This window comes from Phaenicophaeus curvirostris, chromosome 1, assembly GCF_032191515.1.
Source record: "Phaenicophaeus curvirostris isolate KB17595 chromosome 1, BPBGC_Pcur_1.0, whole genome shotgun sequence".
In the NCBI taxonomy this organism is placed as follows: Eukaryota; Metazoa; Chordata; class Aves; order Cuculiformes; family Cuculidae; genus Phaenicophaeus; species Phaenicophaeus curvirostris.
The window spans coordinates 132,398,157-132,418,790 of record NC_091392.1 but is presented as its reverse complement, the minus strand read 5'-3'; the positions used below and the strand labels follow the sequence as shown (position 1 = coordinate 132,418,790).

Here is a 20,634-nt window from a genome sequence, read left to right as displayed (position 1 = left end):
CAGACTCACCACCAGCTGAACCTTGGGGACACAAAGCAGCAGCCCTGTGTCTTAATACTTTGGCCTGACATAAAGCCTTACATCTCTCAAAATCTTTCAAACACTTCAAAAGCAGGGGTGTGTTTTAACCTCTCCATTCCTCTGTGAGATGGGTGCAGGGAGAAAAAAACAAAGGCAGGATGGGCCAGGGACTGGTGACCATGCCAGTCAGGGGGAGGGCCACAACCTGGGGCTGCCAACCTCACAGCCTGCACTCACGCCACTGCAGCTGCTGCTCTCAAATCCCCACGAGGCAGCCACCTTTCAATGACTTTTACAAGGATATAAAACTATTTTTTGAAGTAATTTTAAAACGACTTTTTAAATTATCTTGTGACAGTTTGAAATGTGGCCGCATTTGTATAACCATTGTGCTTCTTGGAATTTTATTGAACAGCCACATTTTAAAAGTCCAATTTTAGATAATGTGTATTCTCCTACTGGTTTCACTGTGAATTCTCAAAACCAAGAAATTCTTTATATCTTTGCTAGTTTGGGCTTAAAACTTGAGAAATAACTGACCTGTCACTGCTGGATCTTTGCAGCCGCTTTTCAGTGTTGAATGCCATGTGCCCCATATATCAAAGTGATCTTCAGAAACATCTAAATAGCAGTAAGAGCAGGAAGATGATGAATTGATCCTTAATGAATAAGCAATTATTTAAAAACATTCAAATGGAACACTAAGTTAAGACGACGTAAAATTTTATGTAAGGCATCAAGGCTGTTAACATACACTAGCAGCTGGCTTACAATGCATCTAGCACAAACAAACCTCAAATGTGTTGTTCAAAGCAACTTGCTGTTTTAGGCTCAGATGCTGTACTGCTTTGCCCAGGCAGGATGCCTGAGCTTGCTGAGAGAGTGGAATTTCCCTTAAGTCCTCTGCCTTACTGAAGTCAGTGGGAGAATTTGCACGCGAACAGGAGGATTTGGTTAGTTCATTAGATTTTTACAGGAAAGAATGGCAAAACTCCCTCAGGCAGCCTCAGGGGTCACCTTAAGGCATGCTCTATCAACCTGCATCATTGCTTGGTTCTTACAAGGAAGTGCTGTCACAAAATAGAGATTTAATGAAATGCACATATCAAGCATTGTGCTGGATTATAACTATTTCATTCTTTTTTCTGATTCCATCTGGCAGTAAAGGAATTTCCTAATTCGTCATGGTCCAGTATCATTGTGATGCATATTAAAGCCCAAAAGATGGTTAATATGATAAAACTCCATGTAATTTCCTGTTTATAACTTATCTGACCAAATTTTGTAACTTATTCAGAGATTTAGATACTGAATAGAGAAGATAAATGCCATTTAGCACTTATGAAGTATATAATGGACATAAGAATCTAAATCCCATTAATACCAAAGGGAATTAAATGCTTAACCAGTACTTCTGAAATAAAATGATCTTAAAAAAATACCACTTAATAGTTACAGGCATTCTTAAGTGCTGGAAGTCCTTAAAGTTTGGTTCACTAAATATTCATTTAATGAATGTATATTTTTTTAAAAAAATAGTTTTAAATTAGAAGCATCTTGAAGTGCTGGAAAGCTATCAGTTGAAACCATTGCTCTTTACAGAAGAAACCAGTCAGGTGTGCACTCCCTAGATAGCTATTGAAATTATGGATCCCTGCACTAGTAATGCTACGTGGGTAATTGGTAGCAGATGTAAAGCTCTGCAGCTCCGCTGTATATTCCAGCGAGAAGTAGCTGAGGTCATTCTTTGCAACTGGAGAAATTTTGTAGCTTAGTGTTGTAAAGCCTAAGATTTTTCTGAAGTCTGCACTGTAACCTTGCAGGTATTACAGTCCTACAGAGGAGGACTAGAAATTAGAATCTTTGCCATGCTGTCACAGCCAGACTGAAAAGCAGGACAGGCACAGTTCTATCTTCCTGAATATCAGCTCCAAGTTTTGAGATATGCCATACCAAGAGCACCCGTGAGCTAACGAGGACTGCACATGGACTCTTTGGGCTCAACACAAAAAAATTATTTTGGTCAGTCATTTCTTGTAAGGTTATTTACACTATTGCTTCTCAACTCCTGTAGATCATAAAACAAAGCAGATACTTTTCAATTATTTCTGAAACCCCTATCAGTTGCTGAGAAGGAGGAACACGAGTAGGATGTACTCTACCTTTTCCAGCCTGTGATGCAGAAGAATTCTCCTTTGTCTTAGGCTGCAAATGTCCAACCAGCGTGTACTGTTCAGGTACCTTGTACAACTTATCTGGGCTGCGGGCAACTTCTTCTTGCATTGCCATCAGTGAGCGCTCCGAGAGTACTGGGGAGTTGTTGTCATAAGGAGAGACATCTCCACTTGAAGCTTTGTTGGAGTCTGTGGAAGAATGTCTTCCTCCGGTGGAGTAAGAACCTTCAGACCGCAGCATTTCAGGGCTCCTGAGAAATTTTGGTAAAAAACCCCACTTAATGAAAAATGCTTTATGTTCACAAGTACAGGTGCAGATTGACATCATACAAATAAAATTGAATGTATGAACACAGCTGCTGAAATGAAAACACTTCAGAACAGTACAAAGGTGATTTTTCCGCAAGTAAAACTTTTGCCATGAAGTGGCCAGCAGAGGCCACTAAAAATCAGAAGATGTTGCTGTCAAGAAAGAAAACAACAAAAACCACACAACCATACAATTCACCACAGGAAATTAAAAAGTGAATAAATTCCTTATGTTACCTTGACAATTTAGCTTGTTGCAACTGTTAATCTGAGGACACAATAGGTAAGATTAGTTAGATGCTAAGCAGTATACTAAAGTCACTTCTTCCACTCTGAAGTACTACACAGTCAGAGAAAGAAAAACCTTAGCTTGCTTCTCACACTGGGAGGATCCTCTTCTAGAGGTTCCAGAAGGTAAATGTTCTACAGAGGTGAAGCAGATATACCTACCATATTTTGGCTGGGGGCAGCAAACAATTGGTTCTGCTGATAACTCCTGCAACTTATTTTACCCTTTCACCTTCACATTACTACTAAACGTAACACAGCCTACATTTAATTTTCACAACAAAAGGCAAACAAAACTCCCACCAAAAGATACAGCCCAAGCTCAGAGAGACAACGTTCATTTTTAAAGTGTGTTGAGAACATTGAGGAAGGTTTCTTGAACTGTTACAATTCACCATGCAGGCAGAAGGCAGTTCGTGAGCCACTGAACCTCTCAAAGAACATGTAGAAACACTGTAAATGAACACATCTTCCATCATTTATATTTCAAGTACTTATTTTAAATTTTTCTGCACCTCGATCTTTGTTTCTTTCTTAGATGCTTATCTCGTCCTCCTCCTGAGTCAAACACTTCTCTTGGTGACCTCACACTAGTATACGCTCTAATCGCATGTGAAGTGACAGAGGCTCATTATTAGAAACACATACTGAAAACGGTGAGCCTTTCTCAGAGTCAAATCCAAAGAGGGCTTGTACTGAGTGAGCAGCCAAAGCACATTACTTGTTACGGAACAATAACCATTTTTCCAGACAAATTAAATAAAACTGAAGAAAGAAAATAAAGACACACTGGAAAGACAGGCTAGCCACAGCCCTCTACATTAATACAGAAAAATAATGAAAAACTTCAACACCACTCTCAAGCTGTCAGGTTTTTTTCCTGGCTGATTTGCATACTGCATGTCCCAAAATTTAAAATATATTACATTCAACTTCATGATTATTATGTTATTCAATATTGTTTTTCCCCTAGTAAAAAAGCAACCACAAAGTGTTGGGAATGAATTAACTAAGTTTACTACTTGGTAGCTCCCAGCAAGAAATCTATCACTGAACTGATCCTGCACCTTAACTGGGCCAATTCAAAAAACCAAAGCTGCTGTTTGGCAAAGTAGCACTGTCCCAGGCTTTCCCAATGTGGTTGGTGTGGTAATGCTGGGGAGTCAAAATAAAAAAAAACCCAAGAAAGTCATGCCTCAATTACGTATCTTCCCATCTCAACTTCTCATCTGAAGATTAGTGCAATGTAAATTAATATATAAACAGCCACACACTGAAGAATTACTGTCTTTTACATATTTATAATTCTATCACAAATATTTTTTTCCTTTTTTTTTTCTGCCCATTACTCCTTCCTTTCTGCCTTCCTAAGTTCTAACAAAGCTTGCTCAGGGAGTTAAAAAATTTAAGCAATGTCTTGGGAATTTTAAACGAATCACAAAGACTTGAGAGAAAAGGGGAGAAATGTTGTTATCTGTGGGTTCCCTTGTACCAAGTAGATTTCTCTCCAGCTTTCTAGACTGAAGGCCATCTAAACACCGCATCAGTAGCATAGAGACGTACTTGGTAATAACAGTGACACCAGTAAGGCTTATCGCATGTAAATCTTTGCAGGATCAAAACCTAGCTATGTTGCACAGGGCAAAGAGAGAGGTATACCACCACCTAGCCATGGCAAGGTAACACAAGGAATACCGGAAAGGGAAATGGAAATGAAAGAATGTGGGAACATAAACTTGAGCTTTGTGAAACACTGATTTCAGTCTTACCTTGGATGATCTGTTATAGTCTATCTCTTCTCAAGACAGAGCTCCTGATAAAAATTTTACTTAAATGCAAACTGTCAAGTCTCTGGAAAGATTCAAATGTTCAAGTTTCTAAACTCATTTACAGTTTTTGCTAGCAAGCCCATGCAATTTTATGTATATATGCGTGTGTGTGTGTGTGTATAATATCACGTTCAAATTTGTTTAGAAAAAAATAGATTTAGAAATCAAAGAAAATACCTGTGGATTCTGCCAATCTTACTACAAGAAACTACCAAAATGGATTGAATAACTTTAAGTTGGAAATTGATCTCATACTTCTGCAGCTTTTCAATGCTCTCCTTGAACAGAATAAATTACAACTTGCCCTTAGCTCCCATCTTTCCAAATAAAAAACAATTTCTCATAGATTCCTTAAAACAGAACTTTTATATTTGTTTGCTTTACAGTTTGAGTTCAGTAGGAAGTAGATGTTTACTAAGATTCAAAATTCACCTTCCCCTGGATAGCTGTGTGTTTCTCTACCCACACAGCGGGGAAAAAATAAATTGTGAGGCAAATGTAACTGCCGCGCAAGATACCCACTCGCCTACATGCAGGCTATGAATAAGAGCAGATTATGGTCTCCACAAAGATTAATAGAAGACTATGTACTATCAAATGTGAGAAGGCAAGTAATTTTCTACTAGTTATGAACTATGTTAAGGAAAAGTTTTAAAAAGTGATTATGCACAAATTGAAAGTCTTGAAAGCTGCACAAGGAATCTATGTCACGTGTTCAAAAATACTACTTCAGAATCCAAACCTAAAATCAACTATTCTACAAAGGAGTCTTTTTAACACAGTCTTTTTAATGTGTTTAAGTGTTTTCCTTTTTAACAGGCAATCTTCTAAACCGATGTTATCTAACAGAGTCTACTTGCATAGGTGAACCAGAAAAAAGTTAGTAATTATAACTGCTTCTGCTGGGGGTAGTCCTACTTTCCCACCAGCACCAATGTCATCAAAACAGGAAATCCCTTTCTGGTTTTGGCAGAAATCCTTTTCTGTTATACCTTAAGGCTCCTGAGTGGGAAAACAATTCTGTCTTATAAGAGGAAAATTGTATGAAGTGTGCTGACTTGGCAGCATGCAGTAATAATTTCCATACATATCTGAGCAACACAGGTGCCATCAACAAAACAGATTATTACTGGATTATGATGTGGTTGCTATTGTAAGAGGATAGAGGATTCAATGATTCAGGGAGCCTCTGCAGCTTTGAAAACTGTGTTTACACATACTGTATGGCCTATTCTAGGCTTCATCTTTGTGCCACAGGTTGGGATGGATTGAAACCCACCATCACTGTTCAAAGATTGTATAATTTTGAAACTCATTGACTCTAAAAGGACTACTAACCATGATAAGCAATAAATAATCATAAGAAATAGATTTTATTTTTGTGTTAGTTTAAAGATGCTTCATCTTACAGCTGGAACCCCCCAATTCCATTGTCATCATGCCAACATCCAAAAGACTTGGGAAAGTCATCCACAAAAACATACTTCATAATTGCTGCCAATGGTAATTAGAGCTCTGCCATGAATGACTTTAAACTCCCTGGTATGCCATCCACAATGCTTAGCTCTTAAGGGAACTGAAAGATGAGGAAATCTCTGATTTGTCCTCCTTCAAGGAGGAAAAGAGATTGTGTTTTCTCTGTTAGACCAGAGCCAAGAAAGCATTTATAATGACATCAAAAGCAGAGATGTGAGGGCAATTGCAGAAGCAGGACTTTCAGAGCAATTAATATGACATGAAAGTCTTGAAGCTGATTCCATACTTTACACTATGCAGCCACCTAACTTTTCTTATGAAGATAATCTCAAGAATATGTAAAGTTTTCTGTTCCAGAGATCCTAATTTGGATCCTGCGTACATGACCAGGCAACTTCCAAGAGTACTTTGAAGGCTCATTTTTATCAAATCAAGACAAACATCTCCTTGTTGTCTGCTGCCTCACATTTCTTACAGGAAAAATAATGAACAAATACGTAGCCTCAAAACTCAGATTATGTTCTGAAACAGATTAATCTCTTAAGGGCATCACACTCCTAGCAATAACAATAAGCAACATTTCCTCTAATTTCCTGGAATATCTTATCAAAGAAGTTGCAATCACAGTGAAAATATCTCTCATTAGCATTAAGAATAAATCACTTACATGATAGCAGAGTAGAAGAAAAATGACAGTAAGTTTTTCCTATCTCAGTGATGCTTCATCTGCCCATTATTGAAAATAAAGTGGTACCAGTGTAGCTATGTGTTCCAATTTGGTTTCGTATCTTTTCCCTACAAAACTCCTTTTGTCAGATGTGACCAGCTTTGCACAAAAGATGCATCTTCTCCTGTAGGTGTGCACGCTGGCTGAAAAGTAAGGAAGCTCAAGGAAAGGTCAATTAATTCAAAGGAAATGGTATCTAACAATTGATTTGTGACAAATTTATGCTCAATTGATACATGTAGCTACATGTGAGATACAATTTTATGTCTTTATACTACATAGGCAGTGAAATCCAGCATAAAGGTTTTTATTAGCCTGAGTTAGATATAATACGATGATTCAAAACTAAGGGCTTAAGGAAATAAGTCTCTACAGACTTTAGTGTATGTCATGTGATGTGTAGCATCTCTCCTAACTGTGGTCTTGTAAAACAAGCGTAAAAGACAGCTAACATACCTCTAATTATCCTGCATGTATCGTGATCTAAATATACAGTTACTTGTCAGTCAGACATTAACTGAAACTATTTCAAGTCTGTGGTACACTAAGAAAACACACAGAGACAAGTACCACAAATCAGAAGATCTGTGATAATTTGCTACTGCATGTTATGCGTTCATGTGGTTAAGTGAACAAACTAGTAAAATCCTTTACAACAGATGATACATTCTACGCGTATTTTGGGGTTCGACTTTTATAATTTAAGAAAGCTTTTTCCTGCATGTGTTAATTACACTATTCCTTCTATACCTCTTCCTTTAAAGCCAGGCACACTACTACATCACCTCCAACTGCACAATATTCAGAGGGAGAGAAAAAAAATCATAGCTGACTGTACCGATCCAATTTTAATTATATTCTGAATGCAGCAGGTACTTTCCACATACATAGGAAGACAAAGTCCAACCTGTCCCAAAGTCTAGGAAAATTCTTACAAATTAATTAAAGTAAGCTTGTCAAATTTTGTGATTTTGGGGTCTGACATTTTGGGATTCACTAGAATAAAGGCATTGACTGTGTATCCTGTGAGAAAGCCAGGAATCCTATTAATCCGAATGTACAAACTTATAGCATTAAGGCACAGGGGTGTACCCATATATACACCATACACAAAGTTGGAATATGTTATGTATCATAACTGCAATAGTGACCAGTGTGATTTTTTTTTTCTCTTCAGATCTTTCACAAAGCATATAATTAAATAATATCCAAAGAGCTGCCATAAATCTGCTGTTGTGGCAGTTGACTTATTTACAATGTCCTATGTGTATACAAGCAGAAATGAACAACAAACTGGCCAAACAGCTAGCTGTGATTGTGTTAAGGCACTAGAGTGTGTTTCAAGGATAGTGTAATACGCGTCTCCTGTTACTGAAGACTACAACAAACCCAAAACACGAACCAGCAGATCACAAGAACACATCCTGTCAGATAATAGTGCACTGAATATTTTTATGTACACATCACTCTGCTCCCTGCAGCAGAACACAATCTCTCCTCTGAATCAGGAAACAAGATTTGTCTTTAGAAAATGCTGTACAAGAGTCATACTTTCTTTGGCAGAGTCTGTATAGTAGGGAGGATACTTCTGCTCCAATGTAGACAGTGCAGAAGAGCCGTGGAAAACTAGAACCTTTTGAACACTTCCAGTGGGAGATAGAAATTCCCAGCAGAAACGGGGATGATGAAAAAACAGATTACTCACGATGACTGGGAAGCTTTCCTCCTCAACAAATAGTCCACAACATCTGGGTCAGTCTCTAATAGGCTAATAAGCACTTCATTTTGAAGGTCAGGGGAAACCTATGAAGGCAACAAAAATTACTCAGTTGGAGATTAACATCCATTCACATATGTTAATTTTAGTACTATGCTTAATCTAAAAGACCAAGTACATTTACAGAGAGTACATAAAATAAATATTCAGAAACTTGCACTTAAAAGAGAAATTTCATCTAACAGCAACTAACTAAGACTAAAGACCATTTTGCACAATGTCAAATGCTGATTAGTGCTGAGTAACCCTTTGGTATCCAGTTGGGTATTATATCAGTGGGATTACTCATGTATCACAGTGTCAAAAGCTCCTGTTTAAGGTCCCTACCTTACATCCCCATTCAAAGATCTGAGAACGTTTACAAACTATCACTCCAAGCAAATGTAATTCTCTTTGTTTAGAAACAATGTAAAATATAATTACACAGGAAGGAGAATGTTTCTTCATTTATTCTAGGTCATTTGAGTTATTTATTTCCTTCTCACATAGAAATTTCATGGTAAGCTATTAAGTTCTTCAATTAATTTCGGTAAGAGCTGCCAAAGATCAACATTTTTCTGAATGAAGCCATTTTTCTAAATTAAGCCATATAATGTTCAGGTATCCATATGGCCAAATCCTGGGATCCAGAAGCATTCAAATTCCTACTTATGCTCAATTAGAACCTGAGTAATTACAGAGTTCATCTGCTCTTAACTCAGGTTTAAAATCTGGAATTGCAGACACTCTGGGTTTCGGGTAGAAGCAACAGACTCAGCCAATATTTGTGTCAGCATCTTTGGAGTTTGGCCTTCTGGTTTGCCAACTACCTCAAGTGCACTTTATATGGAGATGAACCATCAAAACACTTGATAGCTTCAGCTGCAGCAGGATATATCAACAGCTCCTGGGCAGGTACCAGGAATGACACTTCAAAACCTGCCCAAGTAAACTGTGCTTCCAACTGAATTTTATGTGTGTTTTATCAATCCTTAAGTATGTTTGCACACATCACACAGGAACATTCAACTTAACCTTCAATGCCCTGAAAGAGATGAAACCACCTGAGACAACTAAACTAACAGCCCAGGTTCACTCGTGATAGATAGAGCTAGAGGCAAGACAATCTCAGCAAGGGGTCATCAACTGTGTGATATGCTTCTGGATGCAATTTGTCAGAGCCTGAATCTCTTGACCTTTAAGGTCACACTGCATGGACCATTTGTTCTCCCTGACATTTCCTGTGAAATACGAATAGAATTACTAATAGATTACACAGGGAAATACCTCAGTTTGGGAGGTATTTAGGGAGACAAGTTACAGAAAGGGCACATTTCTTTTAAAAAAGAAATAATTGGAAAATAAATGAAGATACGCATCATTTAATTCAAACTAATCCAAAATCTCTATGAGAAACATCTGTGACCACAAATTCCTTTTTTAAAAATTGTATTTAGCCTCTAAGCTGGAACTTTTATTTGAGTGAATGACGGCATATTAATCTCTGATCCTTCAACTGGATTTGCTTTCATGCTCCCCTTGCTAGCTATCTACTGGGCTTCGGGTTTCCTCCTGTGTGCAGCAAATTTACTTCAGTTTAGTTAACTAACTTGCAAGTGTAGAAATGATATGCATGTAATTATAAACTTACACATATACAGAACTACTATATTGGTATCTCAGGAATATGGTACATAGCTACAATAACTATATGAATTAATTGTTTAACTGACAATTGTGGCTGAATAGATGGATGAGAACTTGAGACAAAAGGGAAGCCAAGGTACTGCTGAAATACCACCCATTGCAGCAGTTGAGCACATACTAGCACAGAGCATAGGGCTCTGGGGTTGTCTGTCCAGTAGACTAGGAGATATTCTGAGCTTTTGGAGCCTGATGCTACATAAGAAATGCAGCTATTGAGACACAAAAGGGTGGAGGAAGCCTTGCCTCCTTTGTGCTGTCCCTCACTACTGATGTGGCACAGAGAGGCAGCGTTTGACTGCCTCTGCAGTGGGGAAGCCACAGTAGCCTCTAACAGTAAAAATAAGACATTTCAGGCACTATGTAGTGCTTCTTTGCAGCAAGAGTGGATTTGGGTGATGGGAGATGAAAACGCATGACCAAGCTGCTCTTCTCCATCCTCCATGCCAAGTCAAAGTGTGGTTGAGTTCTGCCTCTCCGCATTCAGCTCCTAGGCACAGTTCAGAAACTGACAAAGAGCAGTCCTTCATATATTCCCATAAAACGTCTTAATGCATCAGTAAAACTCACGGAAATGGATATGAACAGCCTTAGCATCAATGAAGTAGGGTCAGAATCCATCTTCTATATGGAATTCACATTTGCACATTTGATGTTAATGATAATTGCTTAATAAAAACTGTCCCCAGTATCCTGAGTTGTTCTGACAAACAGAACCTTTCTGACCCACCAATGTGTCAGAATCATTCTGATGTTATGGTGTGAGTGTTGCAATAAATTCCAGTTTCCCAGGTTTTATTTCACAAATGTTGTTCCAGTTTCAATGCCAGAGTTTTATAACCTCACCATATATAAACGTAACAGAAAAAAATTAAACCAAATACAAAAACACCTTACCAGCAAAACACTGTATGTTACAGCTGTAGCTGAATGCTTCAGTCTAAATGTATTTCTTTTTGTATGCAGCATACATATCAAGTATAAACAGCAGTTCTGGTTTGGCCACACTCCTGTGAGTTTGGAAAATTAATTGCTACTGCCTGATTTCAAATGATCAGAGTTTTATTACAATTACATGTACAAGTCTTTCCCTTTCAATGCATCTATTATCAAAGGATGCACTGGGCTAACAACCTTTTGAACACAAAGAAGAGTATATTTGTGCTGCTGAAGAAAACATGAAAAAGTTTAAAGTAAATCTTGGTAGAAGCTCTATAAAACACTAACTATGAGCAATAGCAAAGAGTGAAGGCATCCACACATTGATTTCGCATCAATGTATTTCAGCTTCCAGGAGAGCATCTGAGATAGGTTTGGCTTTGTCTCCCATGCAGCTGGCCTCTCATTTTGAAATCTGATTCTAATCTCCCTCCACAATCTGAAAACCCACTCTTGGAAAACAAAAGAAAACTATTTTTTTTCCCTCCGTACTTCATTTAAGCTTCAGATGAAAATGGAAGCACTGAAGAGTGAAAGGAATAAATCTGCCACAATTAAAAACCACCATATGTAGGTTAGTATAAACTTATGCCTCACTCCTTCTACGCTGCAAATCAGAATGTGTACTTAAGTACTATGTATTGAGATGTGGCTGTGCTGTAAAATGTTCTTGAAGAGAAAGAACAATAAGAAAATACAAGTATTGCACGTATAATTGAGCATTATTTTAAACTTGCTAGTGCTATCCACGCTCTGGGTCAGCAGACCATCACACTAAAGAGTGCAGTTCTGTCACTTTCTTTTTCTGCTGTGGAAGGAAAAATAGCACCTAAAGTTTCTCCAAACTGTGAAAAGCATTAAATGGAAAAAAAAATTAAATATTTAGTTTCTCACTGGAACAAGAATAAAAATAAAGCAAAGGATCTAATGAAAGGCAATACAGTGTGAAGGAAATGACAAGAAAACCACAAAGAAGTTCATCTGAGGCTAAGACTGATAGGCAGGGCTTGTGACAGCTTCCTCATGCTCTCTGGCCTGTTCATCTTCCCCTCACAGTACTATGTGGCTACCAGTCCCACATGCCCACAGTCCAGCCTTGCCCATATTATCCCATTAAGGTATCCAGTACCCAGCTTTGCTGAATCACTGAAGGAAGTTTTCAGAGTGTTCTCCCTCTTGCTTTGGGAACTGATCTCATCAGTATAACGTAAAGTGCTGCTTAGAATCATAGAATCAGCAGGTTGGAAAAGACCTCCTGGATCATCAAGTCCAACCATTCCTATCAAACACTAAACCATATCCCTCAGCACCTCATCCACCCGTCCCTTAAACACCTCCAGGGAAGGTGAATCAACCACCTCCCTGGGCAGCCTCTGCCAGTGCCCAATGACCCTTTCCATGAAAAATTTCTTTCTGATATCTAGTATGAACATCCCCTGGAGCAGCTTGAGGCCATTCCCTCTTGTCCCGTCCCCTGTCACTTGGGAGAAGAGGCCAGCACCCTCCTCTCTACAACCTCCTTTCAGGTAGTTATAGAGAGCAATAAGGTCTCCACTCAGCCTCCTCCAGGCTAAACAACTCCAGCTCCCTTGGCCACTCCTCATAAGGCCTGTTCTCCAGCCCCTTCACCAGCTTCATTGCTCTTCTCTGGACTCGCTCCAGAGCCTCAACATCCTTCTTGTGGTGAGGGGCCCAGAACTGAACACAGGATTCGAGGAGCGGTCTCACCAGTGCCAAGTACGGGGGCAGAATAACCTCCCTGGACCTGTTGGTCACGCCGTTTCTGATACAAGCCAAGATGCCATTGGCCTTCTTGGCCACCTGGGCACACTGCTGGCTCATGTTCAGTCGGCTGTCAACCAACATCCCTAGGTCTTTCTCCTCCAGGCAGCTTTCTAGACAGACTTCTCCTAGTCTGTAGCACTGCATAGGGTTGTTGTGCCCCAAGTGCAGGACCCGGCATTTGGCCTTGTTAAACTTCATCCCATTGGACTCAGCCCAGTGGTCCAGCCTGTTCAGATCCCTTTGCAGAGCCTCCCTACCCTCCAGCAGATCAACACCTCCTCCCAGTTAAGTGTCATCGACAAACTTGTTAAGGGTGCCCTCAATGCCTTCATCCAGGTCATTGATAAAGACATTGAACAGGGCTGGACCCAGCACTGAGCCCTGGGGAACCCCACTTGTCACTGGCCTCCAGCTGGATTTAACTCCATTTACCACAATCTCTGGGCCCGGGCATCCAACCAGTTTTCCACCCAGGAGAGTGCACGCCTGTCCAGTTTCAAGAAATCCATTTTCACCTTTTCAAGACTACTGGCTTTGTTAAGATACATATGCCTACAAAAATGAAAACAGGATACTGCCCAACACTAGGTCTGACTGGTCTCTGCTACCTCAGAACAGGGCACTCTCAGGCACAAGTAATACTGAGTTGACCCATAACTTTGCAGACAAAATGAGGAAAAGGTAAAGCCAAAGAATGAACTGCCCAGGTAACTGCTAGACATCAAGAATATGATCTAACGAAGCTGCATCTTATATAGGCAACGTGTTCAAGTCCAAGATCATCATCCCTTATATGAAGAACTTCCTTGCTTCAACAGGAGAACAAAAAGGGACTCAGGAACTACATAGATTAATGCTTTACTCCTCTCATCCAACTTTCCTCCGCCATTATTTCCAAAGACAGAAATCTTTTAAGGAATATACTCTTATCTACATGGCAACTGTTCCAGGCAAGACAGAAGTACACCTTTTTAATATTATTGTTCATTGCAAAGCATTCACCTTGGTAAAGACTACTTTTTCTACTAATACTAACTGACACTGAATTAATGCAGTTTCCACAGTTTATTCCTACATAGTCTATTTTAATATCAACCAGGTATTCTCTCATTTAATTTAAAAATGTATGGGAGTAATGTGAAATAACATCCACCTACCATGAAAAGGGCTTCATAGTTTTCAATCATCTTCTGTACGACAGCTATGATAGCAGTACTCTCTTCAGCCCGAGCTGAGCTTTGAACTGAGAATTCTTTGTCTGAAGATTTCTGCTTGTGCAACAAGTTAGGGCCAAAAATGGTAGCCAGGTTGAGTGACGTCATTTTGTTCCCAGTAATCTAGAAAACAGAATATGCATGAGGTGGGGTCTCCAGGGTCGAACGTATACAGATATGTATCTATCTATATACACAAAGCAATCCACACACTCTCCTCTATGTCAACACCTCGCCCCCTACAACTCTCCACCTCATTTGGCCTATGGTTCCTTCATCAAAACCCAAACTGTCAAATAAAAAATGAACAATACTTGGAAAGGCTGAAGCACTTGGTTTGGACATCTCTGCAAGAAACACTGTGGACTTTCTGGGTACATTTTCAAGTGGTTTGGAGGAGCAGAAGGTCGAAGTGCTGCCTGCCCTTAATTCCCTGAAGGCTCATCAGTGCCACACTTCTGACCTCAGGGAAACCTTCCTCTTACTCTACCTCCTTAATGTATTACTGTCTCTTAGGATCAAATACTGAAAACTGTTAGCTGTCTCAAGTAGCACTCATGATTTGAAACAGATACAGTAAGGAAAAATATACTTTGCCATGTCTAAACAGTTTAGATGACTAAGGAGCAAGCTCATTATTTTTCTTAGTATTTTCCTGTCCTTTTGCCTGTTTCTTATAATATGTCAAATGTTTACTTGTTGGGTGGATTTTTTTTGTTTGGTTCAATTTTGGGTTTTTTTGGTTTTATTTTTTTACTTTTTTTCTTCTTTTATAACTCTGTGCTCAAAGAAGCAGTAGCAACCTGATTTTGAAGGAAGAAGAAGGCTAAGAATACATACCAGACTAGACAGAAATTAGCTGAAAAAAATATCATATAGGTTTTTAAATAAAAAAATTTATTGTCATATTTGTGATCACACCACATTTTTCCCTTTCTGTTCTCTTAACAGATCAAAAAGCAGGGGCCATGTGCCTCCTCTGTGTCTCCACTTGGTTGCTATTGTGGGAAGGCAGAAGATGCCAGCAGTTTGACTATAAGACTGTAAGTGAATTTCAGACATTGACCCAGTATTTCCTGAGGGCTTTTTTTAAAAACGAAGTAATATGAGAGTTATTTTTCATTTGTTTGTTACATTTGAACTAACTAATTTTGAAAAAGGACAAAAAGCAGCACCAGAAAGAGGCAGTAAAAAAATTATTTAAAGAAACAAGTCACTGTGCACCAACTGCACCTGGTTTATTTTTCACAAAGCTCAACTAGACAGCATAGAGATGAAAGTAAAAAGAGCTCATCCTTTCGTCGGTGGGGCCACTGTGTCATCTTGGAAAGACATCTGCACTAAGTAGGTGCATGGGCAGTCATAACAACCAACTTGGCTGTTTGTTTAGAGACTTATCCCAGCATGACTGTAAGTCCAGCACACTCTCTCATTTGCGCACCACCATGCACTCAGCTGTTTTTCGGGTGACCTGCTTTTTAAATACCATGGGAGTACGGAGTCACCGAGGATGCACAGGCATGCGGTGTCTTGAGTGTGTCAGGGGTAGCCTCTGGCTGTGCCTGGATCTGCATGTACAGGCTGTTTGTACAAACAGCGAGTCTTTTCTTAAGGGTAGCCTTGGGGCATCTCTTAAAAAATGTTGCAAATATATCCATTGAAATTAACTGAATGAGTAATGTTAATAAAGTCAGTCATCCATCTTCATCTTCCCAAGAGAAAGACTCTTGAAAGAAATTGTGAAGAGGGCCTGTGTGCCAAAGCTTGGATATTTTACTTTCAGTGATTAGTAAACAGCCTGCTAAAATACCTTCTGTCACCCTGTATACATTTATTCACTTAATTATTAATATTAGCTTAAATAATAGCTTAAATAATTCTGAGTAGAATACTATATTATCTATAGAAGTTATCCAATTGCACATAATAATCCTGATGTTTACAACACTGCCAAGATAGCTTGCATAAATTTGCATTGCCAAAATATCTGTTGCAGCCACAGTTGATGCACTGTAAGGGGAACGAAAATACCTTTATTACAACTGTTGTGCCAAACAAACTCTCATCTTCAGCCTCTAGCCCTGCAATAGGATCATCTTGGGTACATTCCTGAACCAACAGCGAATTCTTTGCAGGATCACGGGAACCATGACCTTAGCTGGCTTTTAAACTGAATTTTAAACTGAAATAGGCCTTGAAGTCACATACAAGACATTGCAAGTAGGACATGAGGCAGAAATTTGGCAAAATTCAGACTCAAAGTGCCAATTGCTAAACACATTCAAATGCAAAAGGTCTCCAAATTTGACAGAAGTCAGCAGGGTTTTTCATCTAGAAGACAAAACTCTCTAGGAGTTTCAGCAGGTCTCAGAAGTATTATCAGCAGTCTCTGCTCTAGTTCAGAGGACAGAGAAATTCCTTTCAGGAATAAAGTGGTACAATATCATCAAGCAGTGACTGACTGTCTTTCTCATTCCAAGTTAACAGTTAGCACCTTTTGTAGAGAAGCCCAAGTTCAAGCACCTTCCTGGTAGAAAACGGGAAACCTGGGTTTTCACATCTCCTCTAGCGTGAACAGCTCAGATGCATGTGACCATGCTCAGAAGTACAGCTCAGCCACACGTCTGTGGGTGTTCTTGTAGGATAGTTGCACTCCAACTTCTCCACTGAATTCAGTCCAGGATGCAACAGTAAGGAAGCCAGAAGAAAAGCAGGCAAAGATGGCCCCTGATTCCAACTGGTGATTGTGCTCAGTTGCAAGGGCACAAGCGTAATTCCTGTCTTTTATTCCTTATTCTTTGCTACCCAATGTGTACAAGAAAGCTAAGGGAACCAAGTAGTGAACTGCTATGTCCAAAGGTCATACAAAAAAGCAATAGCAGAGAACGGAAAAAGAATGTAAAAGCATACTCTTGAATGCCTGACACTTTTCTAAGCGAGTACTTTTTCCACAGAATATAAATGAATAAAACAAGGAGGGAAAAAAGGATAGATAACATTAGACATTATTAAAAACAAGATTGACTGTGCCGTGAATCTCCCAAAGGAAATTATAGATTCTTTAGTGATTAAACCATATAAAAATTAAATTCTCACAGCCCTAAGAACGTAGTAAAAAAACTAAGTGGCAGATGTGCAGGCAAGAATATGAAATCTCTCCCGCTTTTCATGAGTATGCCACTATTGTGTTTGTTTCACAACTTTAAAGATACCTTTTCAGACCATAAATTAAGTTAAGTTAAAGGACACAAGTGACCGGGACTTACCTCTTGGCCATCTTTGTCTGTGGTGTCTTCTGCATGGTGAGCCACTGTGGAGAGGAACTGCAGCAGCCGGTGTAGGGTGTCACAGTTACAGGGAGGTAGAAGATAAATGAGAAGCTGTAAGGTGCTTAGCTGTTCATCTGGCTCTAATACTAAAAGGGGAAAAAAAACATTGTAAAAAAGCAAATCACTCCAACTAACATAAATCCAGAACAAATACACTGTTTCCAGCTCAAAGGAAGGCATAACAGCTTTTTTTTAAGGATCATTTTCATTCTAATATCAGAAGAAAAAGAAAGAATTCTAAGGAAATATCAAAAGTGTTACAAATACTATTATGGGATTTTTGCCTTAGTTGGTCAACTTTTTGCTCACAGGTTCAGAGGATCTTTTCTGAGCTTATAAGAGAGCAAAACAGAGCTAAGTCCATGTTGCACACTCCATTGCCCCTCAACACAGAAGTTGTTTAATTTTCTAAATATTCCATTCATTTAGGTATAGCTACTGGTTTACACAGGGCACTGCTTGGAAGCATTCCAGACGATTTTATGCTTTAGCCATTTTAAATGGGTTTTCTTTCATATCTTGCAAAGGTACTATGAGACTGAAAAAGCAACTAGGGATATAAGAGATATTCTGCATCACCAACACTTAAACCACCTAAAATGCAATGGTAGCCAGTGACAAAGTTGGGACAGAGGCAGGATCTTGGACATATGAGCTAGAAACAATCTGAACACTAAGCTTAAAGGGTCACACTTTACTTTTTCTCACATCTGTGAGAATCTGCACTCAGGTTAGGCAACACATTTGGGAGTACTTAATACGGTGGCTTTGAGGACTATTTACTATGATATAACTTGAACTTTTGAAGGTAGGTTTTTGAAGCCAGAGTGGAATTTCAGTCTGTGAATAGCTCTACAAAGTAAAAGCATTAATGGTGCTAAGATGCCAGGATGCAAATGGGAGTCTGTCATCTGCTACGGCTGAACTAATGACAAGGTCAGGATTTAATAGATAACTTGAATCACATCCTATACAGAAATACAAAAAAAGGTATAATAAGTGAAATCTTTGTTCTAGTTTCCTGGGCTATACTTACACAGTACAAAAACCAAGGAAAGACCTCAGCAAATTTATACTATACAAATATTTGGAGTAAATTAAGGGTAAATTATTAAATGCACGGACAAAGAATATGGTTCGTAGGATTCAAAGAATTCAAACAGGTAAACTTTTGAAAATTGGTAAATCAAGATGCTGCAGAGCTCACAGAGAGTGTTGATGAAAGGTGTATAAAGTTCTCTGGTAAGAAGTGGGTCAGGCATGTCACGCAGAAATTCCTTTAATAAAGCAGCAACATCATGAATGCTGTGCTCTTCGTCTAATACAACATCTACGCCCCGGTCAAACTCTTCACGTAACTGAAAAAGATCATGATAGAAACCCACAATCACTTATTGTCCCAATTAGTACAGCCCAACACAGAAAACCTTTTAACATGTAGATTTAATCATTTTCCATATTGGACATGACTAGTTTTTGGTAAGGTCAAAGATAATTCATGTCTAATTGCTGCTTATTCCATGACACTTAAGTTTTGTACTGAACTGTAACAAAATACAATTCTTTCTTTTCAGCTAATACATAGGCCTCTTTTATGAAAAAAAAATCCCCCAAGCAAATTCAAATTTTACAGAAATGTAAGATTCATATCAAAGGCAGAAACCAGGGAGAATAAGGAAGACTACAAATAAATGCTGTTTTTCATATGACCTTACTGCATTAACTCTAGATTTTAGGACCAGAAAGACTGAAATAACATTTAATAACATTTTCTTTTTTGTACAGAAACATTATTAATAATAATGACAACGTTAAATTCCACCAAACTCACATTTCTTTTGTAATTTAAGTCTATACTTAAGCATAAGCAGCAAGCAGTCAGGTCCACTAAGACTTCATGTCATTTATTCACACACATCTTGTTCTGCCTTCTTAATTTATTTATATTCACTAAGCGATCATCATTAGGGAGTTAAAAAACAGCAAGGTAATACTATTATGTGGTATCACTATTTTTTTTCCAGCCACGGTCCTCAGACAAATTCTTTATAATTCAAAGGCATCACATTTTCCAAAGGCAGAGGAAATCCCTCTCTGACATGCAATATGCCTTATGAAAAGGTAAAAGCCCGCCTTTCTGCAGAGATTTCTCAGCACCAGCAGAATACTTTCTTCAGCCTGAGAGTTCCACCTTTTACTCTCATTTCATATTGAAAACAGAAAAGACGTTTTTAACACTATTTCCCAGTAAAATTTCCTATCTTTACTAGTTTTATGAGGTATCATGATCTCACATATATCTTCTCAGAGAGCAATTATATCTAAATCTTATTAAATGAGAGGAAATTTGAGGCATCAGCATTCTCTACCAGGATTATTAGAGACATATCAAAAAGAAGAAAAAAGGTAAATCACAAACAAACTACGTGTTTGTGACAATCTGTGGCAAATCTTGATGACAGTCAAATCTGTCTTGAGCACGTATGGTGTGGAGGAATGTAGAAAATCCCATATCTTCAGCTGAAATTGTATTTCCATAATAGGTGTGAAAGGTGTTCTATAAAACCTTCAGCCACCTTTCTAACTTAAGACTAATTGTAACATTATTAGTACCAGCCATTATTAATAATGAATAATTACACTATGAGGACTGGAATTTGTTCTTTATCTAGGATTACACTTCCTCCTGCTGATTTGTGGTCAAAGATTTTCTAGTGCCAACTTGGGGATTTCATTTTCAGCTCAATTCTACTCTTCAGACTGGTGGCAAATGAGGAACCTGCGTACAGAACACCATATATTACCTCTGTCCAAAAGATTGCTTCTGCACTTTACCACCTTGAGTCAACACTAACTCAGTAATCTTTGTCCTGAACCCCACCGAATGTGAAGGAGGTAGTTTGTAATAGGCACACTTGGTTCTAGATTTTCTCTTCCTGCTCATCAAGCAAAACTCCTGCTGGAAGATGCGTTTACTTACTTATGTATTTATTGCAAAAAACTACAGTTGAAATAGGAGATTTTCCTAACTGGGAGACGAATGGAAACAAAACTATGCCTACTTTCTACACAAGAAAAACTAA

General features: G+C 38.7%; 1 protein-coding gene across 5 annotated transcripts in view; it reads right to left on the bottom strand.

The window, feature by feature from the left end:
- The window catches only part of ARHGAP6 (Rho GTPase activating protein 6), a 329,176-nt gene that overhangs the window by 1,835 nt on the left and 306,707 nt on the right, over window positions 1–20,634 (bottom strand). For all 5 annotated transcript variants that reach the window (XM_069874629.1, XM_069874636.1, XM_069874645.1 and 2 more), the window contains exons 7-12: window positions 18,759–18,909; window positions 17,489–17,637; window positions 14,166–14,345; window positions 8,530–8,627; window positions 2,184–2,446; window positions 562–642 (exon numbers count right to left, since the gene is read on the bottom strand). In XM_069874629.1, coding sequence (XP_069730730.1) covers window positions 562–642; window positions 2,184–2,446; window positions 8,530–8,627; window positions 14,166–14,345; window positions 17,489–17,637; window positions 18,759–18,909 — 922 coding nt within the window. The remainder of the gene's footprint in view (window positions 1–561; window positions 643–2,183; window positions 2,447–8,529; window positions 8,628–14,165; window positions 14,346–17,488; window positions 17,638–18,758; window positions 18,910–20,634) is intronic.